Source organism: Pseudorasbora parva, chromosome 9 (assembly GCF_024679245.1).
Source record: "Pseudorasbora parva isolate DD20220531a chromosome 9, ASM2467924v1, whole genome shotgun sequence".
Classification (NCBI taxonomy): Eukaryota; Metazoa; Chordata; class Actinopteri; order Cypriniformes; family Gobionidae; genus Pseudorasbora; species Pseudorasbora parva.
Window position 1 is genome coordinate 48308515 of NC_090180.1, and position 22500 is coordinate 48331014.

Genomic DNA, 22500 nt, shown 5'->3' on the forward strand with positions numbered 1-22500 from the left:
GAAGGGGAGACACCTGCAGTACCAGTTCTGGCCACAATCTTACACACACTTCCTTTAAAAAAACCAATAAAGAGAATGTTCAACAAAACAAACTAACTGTAAAAAATGCTCTTCTTATTTAGTATTTTTGTCTTGTTTCCAGTCCAAATATCGGAACAAGATGCATTTACTATATATACTACAAAATAAAATATTTTTGCTTGTTTTCTGGGGTTAAAAATCTAAATGAAGTGAGTTTTTGCTTAAAACAGGCACAATGATCATCAGCCAATGGGGTGAGAAAAATAATCTAATTTCTGTTTGAGACGGAAACAAGAAACAAGATTATTTTTCTCACCCCATTGGCAGATCATTGTGCCTTAACATCTTAAACAAGAAAAAATATCTTATTTAATTTTACTTATCTAGTAAATGCATCTTGATTAAATATTTTTTTTGATATATAGTCTAGAAACAAGACACAATGCCTGAGTAGGAAGAGCTTTTTTTGCAGTGTGAGGGTTGGTGTAAACTCACTTGTAGCTGCGGTGGAGCTCCAGCACTTTCTCCTCCAGCTCTTTGGTCTGATTTGGGGCCAAACGCACGTCGCTGATATATCCGGTTCCCTGCATGTCGGGATCATAATCGCCCACCTCAGACTGGACCGTATACGAGCCCAAAACGGTGTGAGTGGCGAAAGAACACGGCAAACGACCGGAAACTACGTCATCTCTGAGCTGCAGACACAGGAAATACCTGAGAGAAAAACAGAGACGTTACCCAGCTCCGGTCTACGGAAGAATATCGCGGACAATTTTCAAAAGTAATTGCAAGTCGTGTTTTCAATATGTGGAGGCATAACATGTGACATAATCCAAACACAATTGCAAATTTTAAAAAAACATTCCACGATCTGGACACTCCCTCAGCTCATCTACTCGAGCCCTGTACTGAAGTTCACTGTTTGAGTCTCTGTGCTTTACTGGAGTATTATTTTTTCTGTAATCTTCTGACTTTAACTTCACTCCATCTGAAAGACAAATATCGTCCTCTTTACTCCACTACATTTCTATCAAGGTCCTCGAAGTGGAAAGTCGTTTCGGTCGCAGCTTTGAAAGTCAGTGATGATTTTTTTCTTCTTTAAAAGGTGTTTGGGTTTTTGCAGAAAGCCTTTCAGGAATCACTCTTGTAGAGTCTCGTGAAGTTCAATGATTTCACAGCATTTATTAAACACTGATTTATAGTTTAGAGCAAAATGGAAGAAGACGGATGTCCAAATGCTCATTTAGTGGAGGATTCACATAAACAAAGTTGATTCTGTCTTCAGTGAAGGTGAACAGTGTGAGAATATCAGATGTGTATCAGTGTATTGGATCCGTGCATTCGGCCTTAAAGTGACAGCAGCTTTGTAACTTTTCTACAAGTATTTAAATGAGTTTAAGTTAGTCGTCTGCTAGTGTGTCAGATGGAGCGTCACTGACTGGCTTAAACCATGATGGCATAATGTGCATTTATACAACTATAATACAATAATGCGGCGACATAAAGAAGGACATTTACTTTTCATACTTAAGCACTTTTGAGAACAAATACTTCTGTACTTTTACTGCAGTAAAAATCTGTTTTTACACTTCCAAGAGTTATATGTGACTAGCAGTACTGTGTAATGAAGTACTTTGTCCACCTCTGAATATTCCCAGCCTGTGCTGTTTTATTAGTAGACTGACCTCTATTGAATAATATCGTGGACAAATTTCAAAAGTATTTGAAAGGATTATCGGACCAGCGCATCCCTATTATTGAATTTTAATTTCAGTTCTTGTTTTACTACATCAAGTTCAACTAATCAGGATTTAAATTTATTTAAAATGTTCATCTCTTAGGTAATTCACTATGAACTAACATCATTTTATTAACTAACATTGACAAAAAGTTAAATATTGTAAAAAAAAATATTGATAGTTAATGCATTAATCTATAGTGTTTTTTTAGATATGTATGTGTAGTTTTTATTCATTTTTATTTTAGTATATCAAATTAGAAATGTTTAATTGTATTTTACTACAGATTTATGGTGTCGGTTCAGAGCAGTGTTTTATTTTACCATCATTGATTATAAATTCATATTTTGAATCAGTTTACATTTTTTGCATTTAAACTGAAGTTAAAGATTTAGTCATTTTGTTGTGCGTGTCATTTGTATTAGTTTTTATGAATATTTATTTCAGTTTATCAAGTTAAACTAAATAAAAATGCATGGCAACCATCTGACATGAAATAGTATTTTCATATTTTATTTCACGTAATGTCTGTGTTTTCATGGTTTGCGTGAACTCGATCTAAACACCTGGTGATGTCCTCAGAGAGCTGCGACGGATCGGGAGGATAAAACTTCACATTGAAGCCGAAGTTCCAGGGACCAGCTGAAAAACATGAGAAAGTTTCCTGTAAGAACATTTAAGACGTTTAAATGGAGACAATGAACATGTTCATAAGCTAAAGACGTACTGCTGATCTGCTTCTTTATCTCCTTGCACGTGTCCAGCCAGTTCTGTGGGGAAAAACAGGAGGTTTGTCAATGAAAAACATGCCTGTTACCGGTTACCGGCCAAAATGTTCCTATCGGAGCATCCCTATTATTAATTTTAATTTTAAATTCTGTTGTAGTTTTACTGCATCAAGTTAAACTAATCAGGCTTTAGATTTGTAGGATCTAGAATTAATATTTCGGTTATTGCCTTTAAAATGTAACGAATTATCGGCATCAGCCAAATTTTCATCAGTGCATCCCTATTCTTTATTTTAAATTATATTCTAGTTTTACTACATCAAGTTAAACTAATCAAGGCTTTGATTATTACATTTTAGATTTATCGTCAAATAAATCGGTTTTTGGGATTTAGATTTATCTGCCAATATATCGGTTATCTACATTTGAAACATGACTTTGAAATTTGAACAATTATCGGTTACCAACCAAAATGTGCATATCGGTGCATCCCTATTGTTTATTTTAATTTTAAATTCTGTTGTAGTTTTACTCCATCAAGTTAAACTAATAAAAACTAAATTCTGTTGTAGTTTTACTCCATCAAGTTAAACTAATCAGGCTTTAGATTTTTAGGATCTAGATTTAATCGGCCAATATTCCGGTTATCGGCTTTAAAATGGAAAGAATTATCTGTATCAGCTAAATTTTAATTTCCGTGCATCCCTATTATTAATTTTAATTTTAAATTATATTCTAGTTTTACTACATCAAGTTAAACTAATCAAGGCTTTGATTTTTAGGATTTAGATTTATCGTCAAAAAAATCGGTTATGGGCTTTCAAATATAAAGAATTATCGGTTATTGGTATAGGCCAAATGTTTATATCTGTCCTAGTTTTACTTCATCAATTTAAACTAATCAGGGCTTCGATTTTTAGGATTTAGATTTATCTGCCAATATATCGGTTATCGCCTTTGAAATTTAAAGATTTATCGGTTACTGGCCAAAATGCTCATAACTGTGCATCCCTATTATTAATTTTAAATTCTGTTGTAGTTTTACTGCATCAGGTAAAAGTAATCAGACTTTAGATTTGTAGGGTTTAGATTTAATCGGCCAATATTTTCAGTTATCGGCTTTAAAATGTAAAGAATTATCGGCATCAGCCAAATTTTCATCAGTGCATACCTACTCTTTATTTTAAATTATATTCTAGATTTACTACATCAAGTTAAACTAATTAGGGCTTCGATTTTTAGGATTTAGATTTATCGTTAAATAAATCGGTTATGGGCTTTCAAATGTAAAGAGTTATCGGTTATTGGTATTGGCCAAATTTTTATATTGGTGCATCCCTATTCTTAATTTTTATATCTGTCCTAGTTTTACTGCATCAATTGAAACTAATCAGGGCTTCGATTTTTAGGATTTAGATTTATCTGCCAATATATCGGTTATCGGCTTTGAAATGTAAAGAATTATTGGTTAGCGGCCAAAATGCTCATATCGGTGCATCCCTATTATTAATTTTAATTTTAAATTATGTTCTAGGTTTACTGCATCGAGGTTAACTAATCAGGCTTTAGATTACAAAAAAAAAATTGAATTTAGATTTATCTGCCAATATATTGGTTATCGGCTTACAAATTTAAAGAAATATCGGTAATCAGCCAAAATGTTCATATCGGTTTATCCCTACTCTTAATTATAAAATCAGCTCTAGTTCTACTGCACTAAGTTAAACTAATCAGGCTTTAGATTTTTAGGATTTAGATTTATCATCAAATAAATTGGTTATGGGCTTTCAAATATAAAGAATTATCGGTAATTGGTATTGGCCAAATTTTTATATCGGTGCATCCCTTTTCTTAATTTTAAATTCTGTTCTAGGTTTACTGCATCCAGGTAAACTAATCAGGCTTTAGATATAAGATTTTTTAAATTTAGATTTATCTGCCAATATAACGGTTATCGGCTTTCAAATTTAAAGAATTATCGGTAATCAGCCAAAATGTTCCTATCGGTGCATCCCTATTCTTAATTTTCAATTCAACTCTAGTTTTACTGCAACCAGACGAGCAACCAGAGAAAGACAAGGTCTCACACACACACACACACACACACACACACACACACACACACCCCTACCTTCTGGCTTTCAGCATCCCTGTATGTGATGCCGAAATAGTCTTTCTCCAGAAGATTGAGGTGGTCACAAACCTTCTCAAACAGCACCTGAGCTTTGGCTCGTTTCTGCGGACAACAAACAAGAAAGATTAATTCATGAGGAAACTGAAGACTAGAGTGAGTTCAGAAACACTGACACTGATAGAGAGAAGAACTGCAACAGCACACACACTAAAGACATTATAAGTACATCAGAAATACTATTATTACACTAGAATAATCATCTGTTCATATTTTTTCCACGTGCATTTGTTCGTGACTGAACGGCTATACACACGATGGAAAGCAATGCCAGGCGCGAGTGTTTTCTGCTAGTGTCAGCCCGACGCAGCTCGCACACACACACACACACACACACACTATCTCTCTCGCACATAGCCCCTAAACCTACCCATCACAGAAAACATTGTACATTTTTACACTTTTAAAAAAATCATCCTGTACGATTTATAAGCCTTGTGAAAAGTGGGGACATGGGTAATGTCTCACAGCGCTCGTGAACCTGTGCAGCTCAGATCTGTGCTCAGAGGCTGACACAGTAACAGGTTTTGGGCTGAAATGTGAGGCGTGATGTGACACACACACACACACACACTCACACATACGTGTGAATCGGGCGCAAGGCGTGAAGCAGCGTGTCGTTACTCGTTCACACACTGCCTTTAATTGCACAGCGAGTTTAAGAGGACACAGAAACAGAAGCGCTCTTATTTTTAGCTTACTCTTATTTTGGCTCGAGCAGAAGCGGTTGCATAAAGTACAGCATACCAGAGTGTGTGTGTGTGTGTGTGTGTGTGTGTGTGAGCGGTGTAAAGATATGGGTCTGTCTTCCCTTTATCGAGGATTTATAATCTAAAAGAGTTTCCGGTTATGATATAAACATGATCATAATTCATCAACAGAATAAAGCAGCCGCTGTGCAAACATACGTGTGACATTAATAATCACATTAATACGTCTCCTGGTTTAATGTTACACACATTTAAGACCTTTTGATATTATTATTAAGACTTTTCTCACACTATTTATGATATTTTAAGACTTTATGACATGAAGTTTTATTTCAGTCTATTATTTTAGTATATTACAGTAAAAACATTATTATTATTTTTTTATTATTATTAATTGTTTGCATTAATTTACACCAAGGCTATAACTATAACATTATAGTTCTAAAAATTGTAACAACTTAAATAAATATATTAAATTTAAGTTTTTTTATAAATATGTCTATACAGTAAAATATATTTTTCATTTTTTGTTATTTTAGCACAAAGTTAAACTAGTTTTAGTTTAATATATTACATATTTTTATTTAAATTATCTATTTAAATTTACTCTGTTATTTTTGTTTATATATAAAACAAAATAAATAAATAAACAAATAAATATAAACATAAATAAATAAATAAAAATATTTTTTTTTCATTAACGTAGATTTATGTAAAAAATTACATAAATTATATTTAAAGATAGTAGTAGTAAATTAGATATAAATTTAAATTGTTATAATTTCATGAAAAAATATTTCTATATAAATAAAAATATGTATTATGTATTAAATACATTTTTTCTTCTCAAAATAGCAATTTGCAATTATCAAAATTCAAAGGAATATTAGTCAGTGTAAAATAAAATGATAATTAAATAACATTTTTCAATTTTACAGTAATCATTTTCAAATATAAACAATATATAGTTTTCATTTCAGTTTGAATTATTATGGTATATAAAGTTAAAACTATTTTATTTATTTATTACATTTTTGTTGTTTGAAATAAAGTCAACTATACACTTTATTTCAATCAACAAAAAGAAGAAGAAGTGGTTTTATGGTTTAGTTTCAGCGACAAACAAAAACTTGGAGCACAATTTAAAATCACAAACCGCAATATTTAGGCCTTGAACTGGTCATGTGACTCCAGTTTAATTAGTCCATTAACGACCCTCACCTCCAGCGTGCAGGTGTAGTGTGAGCCGTCCAGCAGCGTGACCTTACACTCCATGACCTTCGACCTTTGGCTCCTGCCTAACGATGACCAGGAGACTCTGCTGCTCAAAGACTTCTGGGAAATGTAGTCCTGCTGCTGGAGTTCTGACAGGCCCTGCAGAAACAAAACACACGGCTTTATTATCTGGGTTATTGTAGGATCACCGAGTTAATATTATAGTTTTTATTAATTGTTAATAATTAAGGCACATTCACACCAATAACTATAAAATTAAATAAAAATTGTTCTGCATATAATAGAATAGCAGAGTTCACAGCACAATTATAACGATAACGGCACAGATATCAGTGGAACCACTTTCAGAACAGCCAATCAGAATCCATCCCTGCTTTAACGAATCAGCCAATCAGAATCCATCCCTGCTTTAATGAGCTCGAGCATTTAAAGCCACAGACGAGAAAACTGCAGCGCTAATGATAATCAGAACGGTGATGCTAAGCGATATTATAGTTATATTTACAATTATTGATCTTGGCGTACACAGGCCTTTACCTTTTAATTTTCATATTTTTCATAATATAAAAGTAAAATATAAATAAATAAATAAAAATGTGTTTTATATAAATATACACACACACACACACAAAAAATATATATATATTACACTTCAGCAGCTGATGCCATCAGTCAGGTTTATTCAGCGCTTCGCCATCATTAAATCGCGTTATATAATCTGTTCCCTCTCCAGAAGATCCTGAAACTCTCTCTGGGATTATATCAGTAAACCCACAGCTGAGTCTTCCTGATGCCTCAGGGTTCGTCAAGCGCTCAACATGCAGCAGGAACAGCCCAGAGATGCTCAGCCTCATGTTCAGCTGAGCTTAGACTCGGCCGTTTACATAATGAGCACATCTGAGGATATTTAGTGATTAACAACTACACCAATCAGGCATAACATTATGACCACCACCCTAATATTGTGTTGGTCCCCCTGACCCGTCTCTGACGGACTCCACTAGACCCCTGAAGGTGTGCTGTGGTATCTGACACCAGCAGCAGATCCTTTAAGTCCTGTAAGTTGTGAGGTGAGGCCACTTGTTTGTTCAGCTCATCCCACAGATGCTCGATTGGATTGAGATCTGGGGAATCTGGAGGCCGAGTCGACGCCTCAAACTGGTTGTTGAGCTCCTCAAACCATTCCTGAAGCATTTGTACTTTGTGTCAGGAGCATTATCCTGCTGGAAGAGCCACAGCCACCAGAATACCGTTTCCATCAAAGGCTGAACATGGTCTCAGCAATGCTTAGGTAGGTGGAGCGTGTCAAAGTAACATCCACATGGATGGAGGACCCAAGGTTTCCCAGCAGAACATTGGCCAAAGCATCACACTGCCTCCGCCGGCTCGCCTTCTTCCCATAGTGCATCCTGGGGCCGTGTGTTCCCCAGGTAAGCCACACACACACACCCGGCCATCCACGTGATGTAGAAGAACACGTGATTCCTCAGACCAGGCCACCTTCTTCCATTGCTCCGTGGTCCAGTTCTGATGCTCACGTGCCACTGTTGGTGCTTTCGGCGGGGTCAGGGGTCAGAGGTCACTCTGACTGGTCAGTCCCATACGCAACAAACTGAGATGCTCTGACCCAGTCGTCTAGCCGTCACAATTTTGCCCTTGTCAAACTCGCTCAAATCCTAACGCTTGCCCATTTTTCCTGCTTCACACACATCTCTTCACACACAACTCTGAGGATGAAATGTTCACTTGCTGCCTAATTAACAGGAGCCGTGATGAAGAGATAATCAGGGTTATTCACTTCACCGGTCATAATGTAATGCCCAATACATGTATTTTAAAGGCTTGTTTAGTAAATTATCTGATTAATCGATTACCGAATATAAAGAACGTCGACACAATATAACACTTGCTCTGGCACTAGATTTGGATGAAGAGATGTGCTTGTTGTTAGTTATCGTTGTACAAGCAGAGTGTGCTGATTGGTCAGTGTGATATTTGCCCCGCCCCTCCTCCACTGTGATTGGACGGAAAGCTCTCACCTGGTTCCGTGTGTCTGGGCTGCCGTTTCCTGACGCTGGTTCTACTTCTGTGTGCTTCGGCTGGACGTCCGATTCTGAGTCCGTCGTCATGGCCAGTTACACTGAAATAAAGTGTAAATACATATTACAATATAATAATAATAAAACATTTCTTTTTGGGAGAGCTAATGTTTTTTAACTATTAAATCTATTAGTATTTTTCCCATTTTTAAATGATCCTAACTGTAGCACTTTGAGATTTGTTCCAAATGTAAAGTGCAATACAAATAAAATGTATTTTGTTATTATTAAAGGAAGTGTGTGTAAGATTGTCCTGCAGGTGTCTCCCCCTCCCCCTCCCCCTGACTCGAGGTTGCCAGATTGGCTGCAGGATCAGCAGAACGTTTGTAGATCTGCAGCTGTGGTGACTAGAGCAGATCTGGCAACCCCAAACACTACTGACTCGTGATTGGTCGATCGGTGGGGGGCGGAGCTTCAGACCAAAACACAACATGACATCATCAACGTCAGCTGAGGGCAACAACAACTTTATAATGACAATATCCGGCCGGACTACTGTTGGCAGTGATAGAAGTGTTTGAAATGAACACGATTTATTAATGTCTAGAGACATATCAGGGCCATTTTAGGATTAATTCAAATATATTTCTTACATACAATTCCTTTAAATACCACATGGATATATTCAGACTGGGCATTTCACAATCTGTGGAATGAGCAGAGTGTGTATCTGACCACATTTCAGGTTATATTTAGCCTGATGTTTACTCCGCACTGTGGTGGGATCGCTGTATTTTTAAAAGCACCAGATCACAACAGCAGTGACGTCTGAAGTCTATAACGTCCCGAAACACATTTAGACTGCAGTCGTGACCCCTTGAAAGTGTGTTACGGTAGGCAGACATTCCTTCTAATAGTCCTTCCAACATGCCAGCTTGTTTATCTGTGAGTACGACCTGAGCAATGCAGACGAGGGAGTTAGGAGTGTTAAAAACTGCTGAAACCTCTAGAACCGAGTATTAAAGGGATAGTTCACCCAAAAATGAAATTACTGTCATCATTTACTCTCCCACAAGCTGTTCCAAACCTGCATGAATTTCTTTCTTCTGCTGAACACAAAGGAAGATATTTGAAAGAATCTTTGTATTTAAAGCAGATTTTGAGCCCGTTGACTACCATAGTAGGGGAAAAAATACTATGGTAGTCAATGGGGCTCAAAATCTATGGTGTTTTGTGAATGATGACAGAATTTTTAATTTAGGGTGAACTAACCCTTTAAAGGGTTACTTTCAGCGATTTAGCATATGGCTTTGTATCAGTCATCAATTGAATGATCGGGCTTCCCCCCACTCATTTCCCCCTGAGACAAAAGATTTATGCATTTCATTTATTATTATTCGTTTATTATTATGAAAATGAACACAACGGTAGGGGCGCGTTGGGAAAATGATCCAGTAGCGGTGGCTTTGGGAGTGGCCTCGTTGGGTAGCAAAGCAAGTGCATTCTGGGAGTTGTTGTCTTTCATCCACATGAGCCAAAAATACATTTTCTGTCACCCTAGTAACCCCATAGCAACCAATCAGAACACCCTAGTAACCCCATAGCAACCACTCAGAACACCATAGTAAACCAATAGCAACAACTTAGAAAACTCTCGCAACCCCATAGTAACCACTCAGAACACATTAGTAAACCCATAGCAACCACACAGAACACCCTAGTAACCCCATAGCAACCACCCAGAACACCCTAGTAACCCCATAGCAACCACTCAGAACACTCTAGTAACCCCATAGCAGCCACACAGAACACTCTAGTAAACCCATAGCAACCACTCAGAACACCCTAGTAATCCCATAGCAACCACTCAGAACACTCTAGTAACACCATAGCAACCACTCAGAACACTCTAGTAACCCCATAACAGCCACACAGAACACTCTAGTAACCCCATAGCAACCACTTAGAACACCCTAGTAATCCCATAGCAACCACTCAGAACACTCTAGTAACCCCATAGCAACCACTCAGAACACTCTAGTAACCCCATAGCAACCATTCAGAACACGCTAGTAACCCCATAGCAACCACTCAGAACACTCTAGTAACCCCATAGCAACCACTCAGAACACTCTAGTAACCCCATAGCAACCACTCAGAACACGCTAGTAACCCCATAGCAACCACTCAGAACACTCTAGTAACCCCATAGCAACCACTCAGAACACTCTAGTAACCCCATAGCAACCACTCAGAACACGCTAGTAACCCCATAGCAACCACTCAGAACACGCTAGTAACCCCATAGTAAAACTCAGAACACTCTAGTAACCCCATAACAGCCACACAGAACACTCTAGTAACCCCATAGCAACCATTCAGAACACGCTAGTAACCCCATAGCAACCACTCAGAACACTCTAGTAACCCCATAGCAACCACTCAGAACACTCTAGTAACCCCATAGCAGCCACACAGAACACTCTAGTAACCCCATAGCAACCACTCAGAACACCCTAGTAATCCCATAGCAACCACTCAGAACACTCTAGTAACCCCATAGCAAACACTCAGAACACTCTAGTAACCCCATAGCAACCATTCAGAACACGCTAGTAACCCCATAGCAACCACTCAGAACACTCTAGTAACCCCATAGCAACCACTCAGAACACTCTAGTAACCCCATAGCAACCACTCAGAACACGCTAGTAACCCCATAGTAAAACTCAGAACACTCTAGTAACCCCATAGTAAAACTCAGAACACTCTAGTAACCCCATAGCAACCACTCAGAACACTCTAGTAACCCCATAGCAGCCACACAGAACACTCTAGTAACCCCATAGCAACCACTCAGAACACTCTAGTAACCCCATAGCGACTACTCAGAACACTCTAGTAACCCCATAGCAACCACTCAGAACACTCTAGTAACCCCATAACAGCCACACAGAACACTCTAGTAACCCCATAGCAACCACTTAGAACACCCTAGTAATCCCATAGCAACCACTCAGAACACTCTAGTAACCCCATAGCAACCACTCAGAACACTCTAGTAACCCCATAGCAACCATTCAGAACACGCTAGTAACCCCATAGCAACCACTCAGAACACTCTAGTAACCCCATAGCAACCACTCGGAACACTCTAGTAACCCCATAGCAACCACTCAGAACACGCTAGTAACCCCATAGTAAAACTCAGAACACTCTAGTAACCCCATAGCAACCACTCAGAACACTCTAGTAACCCCATAGCAACCACTCAGAACACGCTAGTAACCCCATAGTAAAACTCAGAACACTCTAGTAACCCCATAGCAACCACTCAGAACACGCTAGTAACCCCATAGTAAAACTCAGAACACTCTAGTAACCCCATAGCAACCACTCAGAACACTCTAGTAACCCCATAGCAACCACTCAGAACACTCTAGTAACCCCATAGCAACCACTCAGAACACGCTAGTAACCCCATAGTAAAACTCAGAACACTCTAGTAACCCCATAGCAGCCACTCAGAACACGCTAGTAACCCCATAGCAACCACTCAGAACACGCTAGTAACCCCATAGTAAAACTCAGAACACTCCAGCATATGTTTAGCACTATATCTTCTGCTTCATGAGGGACTGATGTGTGGGTGTTTGTTTGAAGATGCCAGGGCTGTCAGAGATTACAGAGGCGTGACAGTGATGCAAACCATCGGCGGATTGAGTCGGTGCTCCTGGAGAGCGGCAGTGGAAAACTGCAGGAATTCTGTCAGACTCATTCTGTGAACTTTAACGGCCTGGTGCAGAAATGTAGGTCAGGAGCAGAGCGAGCGAATGGCCCTCCAGATCAGAGAACGAGAGAACGGCTGGGGCTGATGTTTCTAAAACACATGCTTATGAATAATAACGAGGACGTACAGTGAACATGTATGGCTAAAGATAGCAGCACAGCTGAAGGAAAACATTAATGAGTCCCATACGGATGAATGCTGACTTAAAATGAATGGGTTGGCCTGAATTAAAGGGTCAAAAAATAAACAGCAACATTTAGAAAGTTCTTACTCATGTTGACTTATTTGGTTCATAGTGTTTTATATTTTTCACATCGTTTTTTCCTTGCTCTCACATCTATCATAGGGATGTATCACCCAATAAAAGCAATTATTTTCATTATCTGTCATGAGGCGATTGTTTAAAAACAGCCGATGGCTCTATTTGAACCTATGAATCACCCTATAATTCAAGCCAGGGTTGCCAGGTTAGCAGCTTGCCCCAACATCTGTAGGAGCTTTGTGCTTTTTTACTTGTAATAAGAACCAATCTCAGCTTCCAAATTTGCATTACGGAATTCAAGCAATAAACAGCGTTTATTCTCTCAAGAGCCTTTGGTTTTATCATTTATAATAGACATACACTGAACCGATTCTTTCTGAAAAAACAGCTGAGCTCATGGAGGCGTGCAGTCGGTGGAGCTAAAGAGTCACGAGCACACACACACTCACACTCACACTCACACTCACACTCACACTCACACTCACACTCACACTCACACTCACACTCACACACGACATCATGGCATTATCCCTGGCATAGCAGATATCATTCCGAACAGCAGTAATCACTTCGAATAATCGGTTATCAATCATATAAACGTCGCACACCTGTGTGTGATAGGTGCGTTGGAGAGCAGGACAAAAAAGTCCAATTATCCACAATTGAAAAGAGAGGTCCCGCACACTATCGGCTTGCAATTAAAAGTGATTTATTCTTTCAATGCATTGAAAGAATAAATCACTTTTAATTGCAAGTCGATAGTGTGCGGGACCTCTCTTTTCAATTGTGAATAATCGGCTGATCCCGAATAATCGGCTATTGGCAGATATCTTTCTGAATGGCATGACGTCATCCCGAATAATCAACTATCGGCAGATATCGTTTAGAATGGCAGACGTGATCCCGAATAATCGGCTATTGGCAGATATTGTTTAGAATGGCAGACGTGATCCCGAATAATCGGCTATTGGCAGATATCGTTCTGAACGGCAGACGTGATCCCGAATAATCGACTATCGGCAGATATCTTTCTGAATGGCATGACGTCATCCCGAATAATCAACTATCGGCAGATATCGTTTAGAATGGCAGACGTGATCCCGAATAATCGGCTATTGGCAGATATCGTTTAGAATGGCAGACGTGATCCCGAATAATCGGCTATTGGCAGATATTGTTTAGAATGGCAGACGTGATCCCGAATAATCGGCTATTGGCAGATATTGTTTAGAATGGCAGATGTGATCCCGAATAATCGGCTATTGGCAGATATCGTTCTGAACGGCAGACGTCATCCCGAATAATCGGCTATTGGCAGATATTGTTTAGAATGGCAGACGTGATCCCGAATAATCGACTATCGGCAGATATCGTTCTGAACGGCAGACGTGATCCCGAATAATCGGCTATTGGCAGATATTGTTTAGAATGGCAGACGTGATCCCGAATAATCGGCTATTGGCAGATATTGTTTAGAATGGCAGACGTGATCCCGAATAATCGGCTATTGGCAGATATCGTTCTGAACGGCAGACGTCATCCCGAATAATCGACTATCGGCAGATATTGTTTAGAATGGCAGACGTGATCCCGAATAATCGGCTATTGGCAGATATCGTTTAGAATGGCAGACGTGATCCTGAATAATCGGCTATTGGCAGATATTGTTTAGAATGGCAGACGTGATCCCGAATAATCGGCTATTGGCAGATATTGTTTAGAATGGCAGATGTGATCCCGAATAATCGGCTATTGGCAGATATCGTTCTGAACGGCAGACGTCATCCCGAATAATCGGCTATTGGCAGATATTGTTTAGAATGGCAGACGTGATCCCGAATAATCGACTATCGGCAGATATCGTTCTGAACGGCAGACGTGATCCCGAATAATCGGCTATTGGCAGATATTGTTTAGAATGGCAGACGTGATCCCGAATAATCGGCTATTGGCAGATATTGTTTAGAATGGCAGATGTGATCCCGAATAATCGGCTATTGGCAGATATCGTTCTGAACGGCAGACGTCATCCCGAATAATCGGCTATTGGCAGATATTGTTTAGAATGGCAGACGTGATCCCGAATAATCGACTATCGGCAGATATCGTTCTGAACGGCAGACGTGATCCCGAATAATCGGCTATTGGCAGATATTGTTTAGAATGGCAGACGTGATCCCGAATAATCGGCTATTGGCAGATATCGTTCTGAACGGCAGACGTGATCCCGAATAATCGGCTATTGGCAGATATCGTTCTGAACGGCAGACGTCATCCCGAATAATCGACTATCGGCAGATATTGTTTAGAATGGCAGACGTGATCCCGAATAATCGGCTATTGGCAGATATCGTTCTGAACGGCAGACGTCATCCCGAATAATCGACTATCGGCAGATATTGTTTAGAATGGCAGACGTGATCCTGAATAATCGGCTATTGGCAGATATTGTTTAGAATGGCAAACGTGATCCCGAATAATCGGCTATTGGCAGATATTGTTTAGAATGGCAGACGTGATCCCGAATAATCGGCTATTGGCAGATATCGTTCTGAACGGCAGACGTCATCCCGAATAATCGACTATCGGCAGATATTGTTTAGAATGGCAGACGTGATCCCGAATAATCGGCTATTGGCAGATATCTTTCTGAACAGCAGACGTCATCCCGAATAATTGGCAGATATCATTTCTGAATAATCAGTTATTGGCAGATATCGTTCTGAATTATCATATTACGGGAGGAATTTAGTTTCGGTGCATCTCTAGTCTAAACAATATTAAATTACCACTTTCTATCATCCTATTTAAAATGGAACTACATTCATAACTCGTGCATTCACTCAGATATTGAAATTATTTAACAATTACTACTAGTACTACACTGAAAATGGTGAAGAAACTTGTAAATTTCACAAATAATTTTAATAATAGCTGAAATGGTATTTTCTTGTCAAATGGACTCCAATAACCTTTGTATTATTATAAAGTTTCAAAAATTATTTTTTGTTTCAGTGCACTATTGCTCATGTAATAAACCCCCCGTCTCTGTTCACTCTCTGGAATATTTCAGGAATTTCCCTTCAGGGATATATAAACTACATCCATCTATCCAACAACAGCATCTACCAGAAACACACCGAGCTGTGAAATACACAGGAAGAAAAACCTTGTGCTTTACACCAAATCCTGTCGCTCTTCACAACAACCTGGAGACATCCTGTCCAGAATCAGTCCATTATCTAGGCACAGATGGGTTAAACCCTCTTAAAGGCTTAAACATCCTCCCCATTATAAACGCAATGGAGATGCAGTCTGAGCCGTCTGTGACCAGATAATACCAAGTTCATGGGTAAGTTTGTGTTAATCCCTTTATAATTCAATTTCACATTGAATGCATAGTTGGCTATTCATATGAAGCTCTTTGACAGACAATAAATTAGAGATGTTTGCTTATATATTGCCCACCATATCTGTGTCTGGGGATATATGTTGGTTTTTAATAGGGATGCACAATATATCGGCAACCATATCAGTAAATGATATAGGCCTATGTTAATTTTTTATGTTATCATTATCGGCCAAATAAGAACATTTGGCTGATATATTAAAGTCGATAAATAACGTTTTGTTTGCTTTAGCTGAGACACTTCAGATCCCTACTGTTCGCCATGGTGGGTTTGAATCGCTTTAAATATGATTGAAATCACTTCAAAAAGGAAAATAAAGTTCAGTGCAACATGTGCAGCACACGTCTGTCATATAAACTACATACAATTATAATGAGAACATCATAATTATGTGTTTGGGACATGGATTTAAAGGTGAGACTTTTGTTTTTGTAATCAGGCTCTCTAAAAATTAGATTTAGATTAATCGGCCAATATATCGGTTATCGGCTCCTAAATATTGAGAATTATGGGAATCGGCCAAAATTTTCATATCACTACAACAAATCACTTAATATTACTTAAAAACTACCAAACAAATGCATAATTATAATCATTCCCAACCTTTATGAGGATACCATGGCCTAGCGGTTAAAGATTGGTACTGGCGATCAAAAGATTAAATCATAGTGGGACACTTAAACCCACATTACTCCGACCTGTAATAAATCAGCAAAGTTTCTGTCCACACACACACACACACACACACACACACACACACACACACACACACACACACACACACACACACACACACACACACACACACACACACACACACACACACACACTTTTTGGATCAATATGGAATATTGATTTACAATCAGCTGCATTCTACAAGTGACTCTTGGAATGTAAGAAACATTCTAAACATTCTAGAGATTGACTTCATTGTAATCATGCAAACAGCATACGCTACATTTGCTGAAGGTTTTGTTTGCGGCGTAGACAACTTTGTAGTTTTGTCCTAAAGTATTACGTCAGTGTAAACTGTGTTACGCCGTGTGAGACGTGAAACGATGATAAAGCAACAAACAATTGATAGTTCAATTAGGATGAGTCCGAAATATGGAGAAAAAAATGCAATGCTTTGTGAAATGACGCTCAGTGACTGAAAGTTGAAGGTTTGTTCACACCAAGGACGATAAATATAACGTTTAATAATCGTTGCCAATAGAGAAATCCATACCACAACTGTAACGAGGAAAGATAACGTTAAAATCTCTTGCTATCTCTATTATCTATGTAGTTATTTTTCTATTTTAATTTAATTATTTATTCTAAAATGTATTTTAATCTAACGTGTTAGAGTTATTATGTATTCAATTAAATAAAATTGTATTTATTTATTTTCATCATTTTTTATTTTAATCAAATGCATTTATTTTGTTAATTAAACGAAATAAATCTGATTAAAATAAAAATAAATACAATTTTATTTCAATAAGTAATAAATGAACACAAATTAATAGCAAAGTCCATAAAAGATATCGTTAGAATCTCTTGCAGAATATTAATTTTCCCAGCTGACGAACGATAAAAACATTGACAACCAATCAGAATCCAGCTGACTAAAGTGAATATTTAAAGCGGCAGAAGGCATGAACATATTTAACAGAACGCTGCGTTTCATTTCAATCCGAACTGGCTTTTTCAACATCAAAGCGGATCATAGATGATCAAATCTGCCAAGTGTTCGTCATTTCTGTGTTGAAGGCGGCGGCGTTGTTGTCGGAAACTGCTGAATGTAACTAATAAAGTAACTTGTAATCTTACTTAGTTACTTTTAATCAGTAATCAGATTACTTTTTCAAAGTAACTGTGGCAACACTGGTCGTCTAGTGGTGAGGTGGGGAATTGCAATCACCCACCGCCCACCCCTCCCTTTCGAACCACATAGAGAAGCTATGGTAGCCAACACAGGACAAAAATGTCATAGTAGAGAAGTTTGTCCCTTTAGGGCAACTGTAGAAACATGGCGGCACAAAATAGCGTCTTCACTGTAGATAGAAACGTCTCATTGTAAGGTGATAAAAACATAACAGTCTTTATACACCACTGAAAAAAGTTATGTATATTACATTTATGTCAATAGACCCTCATAAATATTACACACTGCACCTTTAAAATACGCTGTAAATATACTGACGCGATAAAAATAACAATAATAAAATATACACAAAACAGCTCATGTTTCAGTATTTCACAGCGCAGTTTTGGGTAAATCACTAGTGTTTTGACAGCGGATATATGAAAACATCTGTGATATTAAATGATCGCTGCGTTATTGAAAGCGTTAGTAAGTCTGCAGAATTTACACACTGCACCTTTAAAATACGCGGCGAACTTACTGACGCGATAAAAATAACAATAATAAAATACACACAAAACAGCTCATGTTTCAGTATTTCACAGCGCAGTCATGGGTAAATCACGGTGTTTTCACAGTAGATATATAAAGGAATCGTGATTTTAAGCGATCGCTGCGTTATTAAAAGCGTTAGTAAATGTGCAGGATATTAAACACGCTGCTGTCTTTTAAACAAACGCCAAAAGAAGCGAAAGCAACACAGATTTATTCCATCCAGGAGGTTCAGCGATCTAACTCCTCCATCTGTCAATCAAACGCGCTGGTAAACAACACGAACGCCGGGATGTTACCGTAAGTGCCACGGCGCTTCTCTCCCCGGGGTTCGCGCTCCTCTCAAGCCGCCTGCGGAGCGTCTGAAGCGGCTACGGTAAGCTGGAGGATCCGCTCTGCACGGAGAACAAGCGGGACTGTGGCCACCGGGAGGAGCGCGGGGCGGGACGCGCAGCGAACGGGGAATTCAAACGCACGTCACTTTACGCACGCACTGTACGCGCGCACGCAACAGCTGTGACGCAGGAGGAAGAGTAATCTATCAGTGTACAGTAATATCAATCTTACAGATTTAATAAATCAATCAGGTGACTTATATAACTATAATGACTTGGTTGATTATCTTGGGACAAATATATCGTTTAAAGAATATTTCAGACTCATCCATCTCACCAAAATTACTCAAAACAGTTAATAATATGTTTATCAGGAAAATATTAATCAAAGAAAAACATGTTTCACCGAAGGCTTTGGTGAGGTTCCCTTGTGTTTCAGAATGTGTGGTTATTTATGAATACATTTGTCATTCCTCACAAAGTCAAAGAAACTCACTTTAAAGTAATAAATAGATATTATCCATGTAACAACTTCCCTACACTGTAAAACAAATGTGTTGGTTTAACTTATAAAAGTAAGTAGCCTGGTTGCCTTAAAATTTTGAGTTTATTGAAATTAAACATTTGAGTTGATACAATGAAGGAAATTTGTTTAATAATAGAAACTCAAAATATTATTGTATCTGAACCACATAAAACATGTGATAAATCATGAAAATAGCACAATCTGGCTGCGTCATCACAAATAAAACACACAATTACCCAATATGCTTACAACATCTGTTAATAATATTTGAATAAAGGTTGTTGAATCTCAAAAAATGTTCATTGTATTAACTCAACATTGTAATTTCAATGAACTCAAAATTTTAAGGCAACCAGGAAACATTTTTTTCTAAATATTTTTTTACAGCGAGTTAAATTTAAAGAAGGGTTTTCACCTTTATGTAGTTTTTGTAAAGAAGAAACTTATTTTTTACACCAAATTAATTTAGTCCTAAGTTTCTATTTTTCTTTTTGACTTATTTTAGTTTGTCACCATAACCGATGTAATGGTCTTGATTATGAAATGGTTTATTGTAAATGGATATTATAATTAAACTTCTCATTCTATTAGGGAAATATATACACAAAACCAAATGTATATGGAGTATTTCCCGCTGATCTGAAGAGTTTTTATGACTCTCTAACATTAATAAAGAACAATCAAAGCTGTTCAGACATCTAAGCTGAAAATGAGACTTAATGTGATGGAAATATGATTGATTTGTGATATAAGATGCAGAATGTTGATTTGTTTTATAAATTCAAATGTCTTTGTATTCCCCAACAGTTGTTTCAAAAATAATAATAAAAAAAACAGTAAATCTATCTCACCAATAAAATTAAAGAAATTACATCTAAAGATATTCATTTGATTTATCCAGCGAAACAAATAATCTCAAGATGTGTCATGGAGAAAACATGTGCCTTTTGTAACAGGAGAAGAATAATCCATAAAACACGTATTTATATGAATGTGTATTTACCCAATAGTTTGGGATTTATGTTGAATATTTTATATTTAAATTCACAAAGGGTAAGATCCGACTATATGGTAAAGATATATTTTAGTTATACAGAAATAAGAGTTTGGAGGTGAACTTAATAATTGTTCGGAAAACACCAAATGGACAATAATAGACCTAACATTAAACATTTTATTGAGGCCCTGAAAGATAAAAGAAATAAACGAGTGACAAGAATGTTTGAATCCTTTTCTTTTTGAAGTTTTGTACGTTTTCCCCTGAAAAGTTTTTGTTATTATTATTATTATTTTTCCTTTCTGTCGTTTCCTTTGCTGCTTTTATGAATGTAATAGGTCATAATTCACTGGGATCCTCTGTGTGTATCTTGTTCTTGTTATGCAATAAAATAATAAATAAACAAACAAACAGTAACAGCGATTTGGAAGAAATGTATGTTGTTTGTACGCGTTTCTCTTTGGAGTTCTTAAAGACAAGCATTTCCTTATAAATCGATTTATTTTTCTAGCTACGTTTTTATACAAAAGTGCAGATTTAAGCATCTGAACCCTTTCTTTATTATTCTTTGTGAAGATGTGAAATGTTCGATACGGTGTCTTCTTCCAGCGATGCCAAAGCTTTACAGTGGTCACGCTGCGGGACAATCTTTAGGCCTTTATAATGGACAAGAGAAGAGAATAAAGGCATCGGCGGCATCTTCTCCTCCGCCTCGCTCTCTTCAACATCATTTACTGTAAACCTCATCTCACCCCCGGCTCACTGCTGTTGTTGTTTATTATTATTATTTATTCGTTTTGTTCCTTTTATTACCTCGGTCTATTGTTTATATTTGTTTTTCTTGTTGTTGTTGAATTCTTTTTTAAACTGTAACTATCTGCGTTTATATTTGTTCAATAAAAAAGACAAAAAACAAACAGTAAGAGCAATAACAGTTTTCTATTAAACACTATTGTTTAGTTTTTTTCCTGACAGCAGTACAGAAGCCAGTTAGACACATTTCATTCATTCGTCCGTCCGTCCATCCATCTATCCATTTTTAGCAGATAATTTTAATCAAATTATATTTATTTAAATTATTAAAAAAGATATTGTCTGTATATTCTATATTTTATTTTAATCGATTTATTTATTTATTATTTTATTTATTTTAATTTTTCCCCCTAACTTTTCCACACACACGGCACGTTTTGACATGCACACATTTATAAGTGTATTTATACTCCCAGCGGTCACTGTATATACATACAACTACACTAAACTCAGATCTGCAACATTTAATGCACACACACACACACAGTCTGTTTTTAAGTCGTCTGAATGAGGTCTGTAAACTTTAACTTTATGTGTTCGGCCCCTATAGAGCTGATAATGACAGAGTGTGTCTGCGGTCCTACACACACACTGCCCCTAAACCTACCCATCACACACACACACACACACACACACACACACACACACACACACACACGCCAGACGGAGGCTCCCTGGGGTGGAGCTGCATTAAACTAAATCTACTAACGATTAAAATGCTAAAGACCGGTAACACTACTGAAGGAAAACGGTGTGAATGTCTTCATCTTAGATAATGTTTACAAATGACATATTTAATAAATGAGTTAATTACAAAACATTTGTATCTCACAGTTTATACAAACTTGCTAGAACAAAGTCAAATTTGTAAGTTTATTTTTTTTTTATTTACTTGCAATTTAGCTATATTTATTATCATTTTATTAAACTTGTAGCTACTACATTTCTTATTTATTTATTTTATACACTGCTAAGTTTATTTCTAAATTAAGCATATTTTTATTTATATAAATGTAATTGCATTTGTTTTAATTTAATTTGTTAATTTATTATATTTATCTATATTTAAAAATCGAATTTATTTTGTTGGTTTAATTATACTTTTATTTTTAAATTGTATACACTGCTAAGTTTATATCTGAATTATTTAATATTTGCATGTATTATTTATTTATATATAATTTATTTATTTTATTTATTAAATTAACAAATCATTAAAATAATAACACAATTTGATTTAAATAAATAAAAATATAAACTTGCAATTCTTAATTTTTCTCATAATTGCGAGTTTATATTTGT

General features: G+C 37.1%; 1 protein-coding gene across 4 annotated transcripts in view; it reads right to left on the bottom strand.

The window, feature by feature from the left end:
* epb41l3b (erythrocyte membrane protein band 4.1-like 3b) overlaps nt 1-18995 on the bottom strand; it is a 49573-nt gene extending 30578 nt beyond the window's left edge. For 2 of the 4 annotated variants that reach the window (XM_067452902.1, XM_067452901.1), the window contains exons 1-7: nt 18827-18995; nt 8665-8765; nt 6611-6763; nt 4620-4724; nt 2488-2530; nt 2327-2402; nt 517-735 (exon numbers count right to left, since the gene is read on the bottom strand). In XM_067452902.1, the coding sequence (XP_067309003.1) occupies nt 517-735; nt 2327-2402; nt 2488-2530; nt 4620-4724; nt 6611-6763; nt 8665-8754 (686 nt within the window). In that variant the 5' untranslated portion in view covers nt 8755-8765; nt 18827-18995. The remainder of the gene's footprint in view (nt 1-516; nt 736-2326; nt 2403-2487; nt 2531-4619; nt 4725-6610; nt 6764-8664; nt 8766-18826) is intronic. The other 2 variants (XM_067452903.1, XM_067452900.1) reach the window with 1 other exon arrangement.
* Between the last annotated feature and the right edge of the window lie 3505 nt (nt 18996-22500).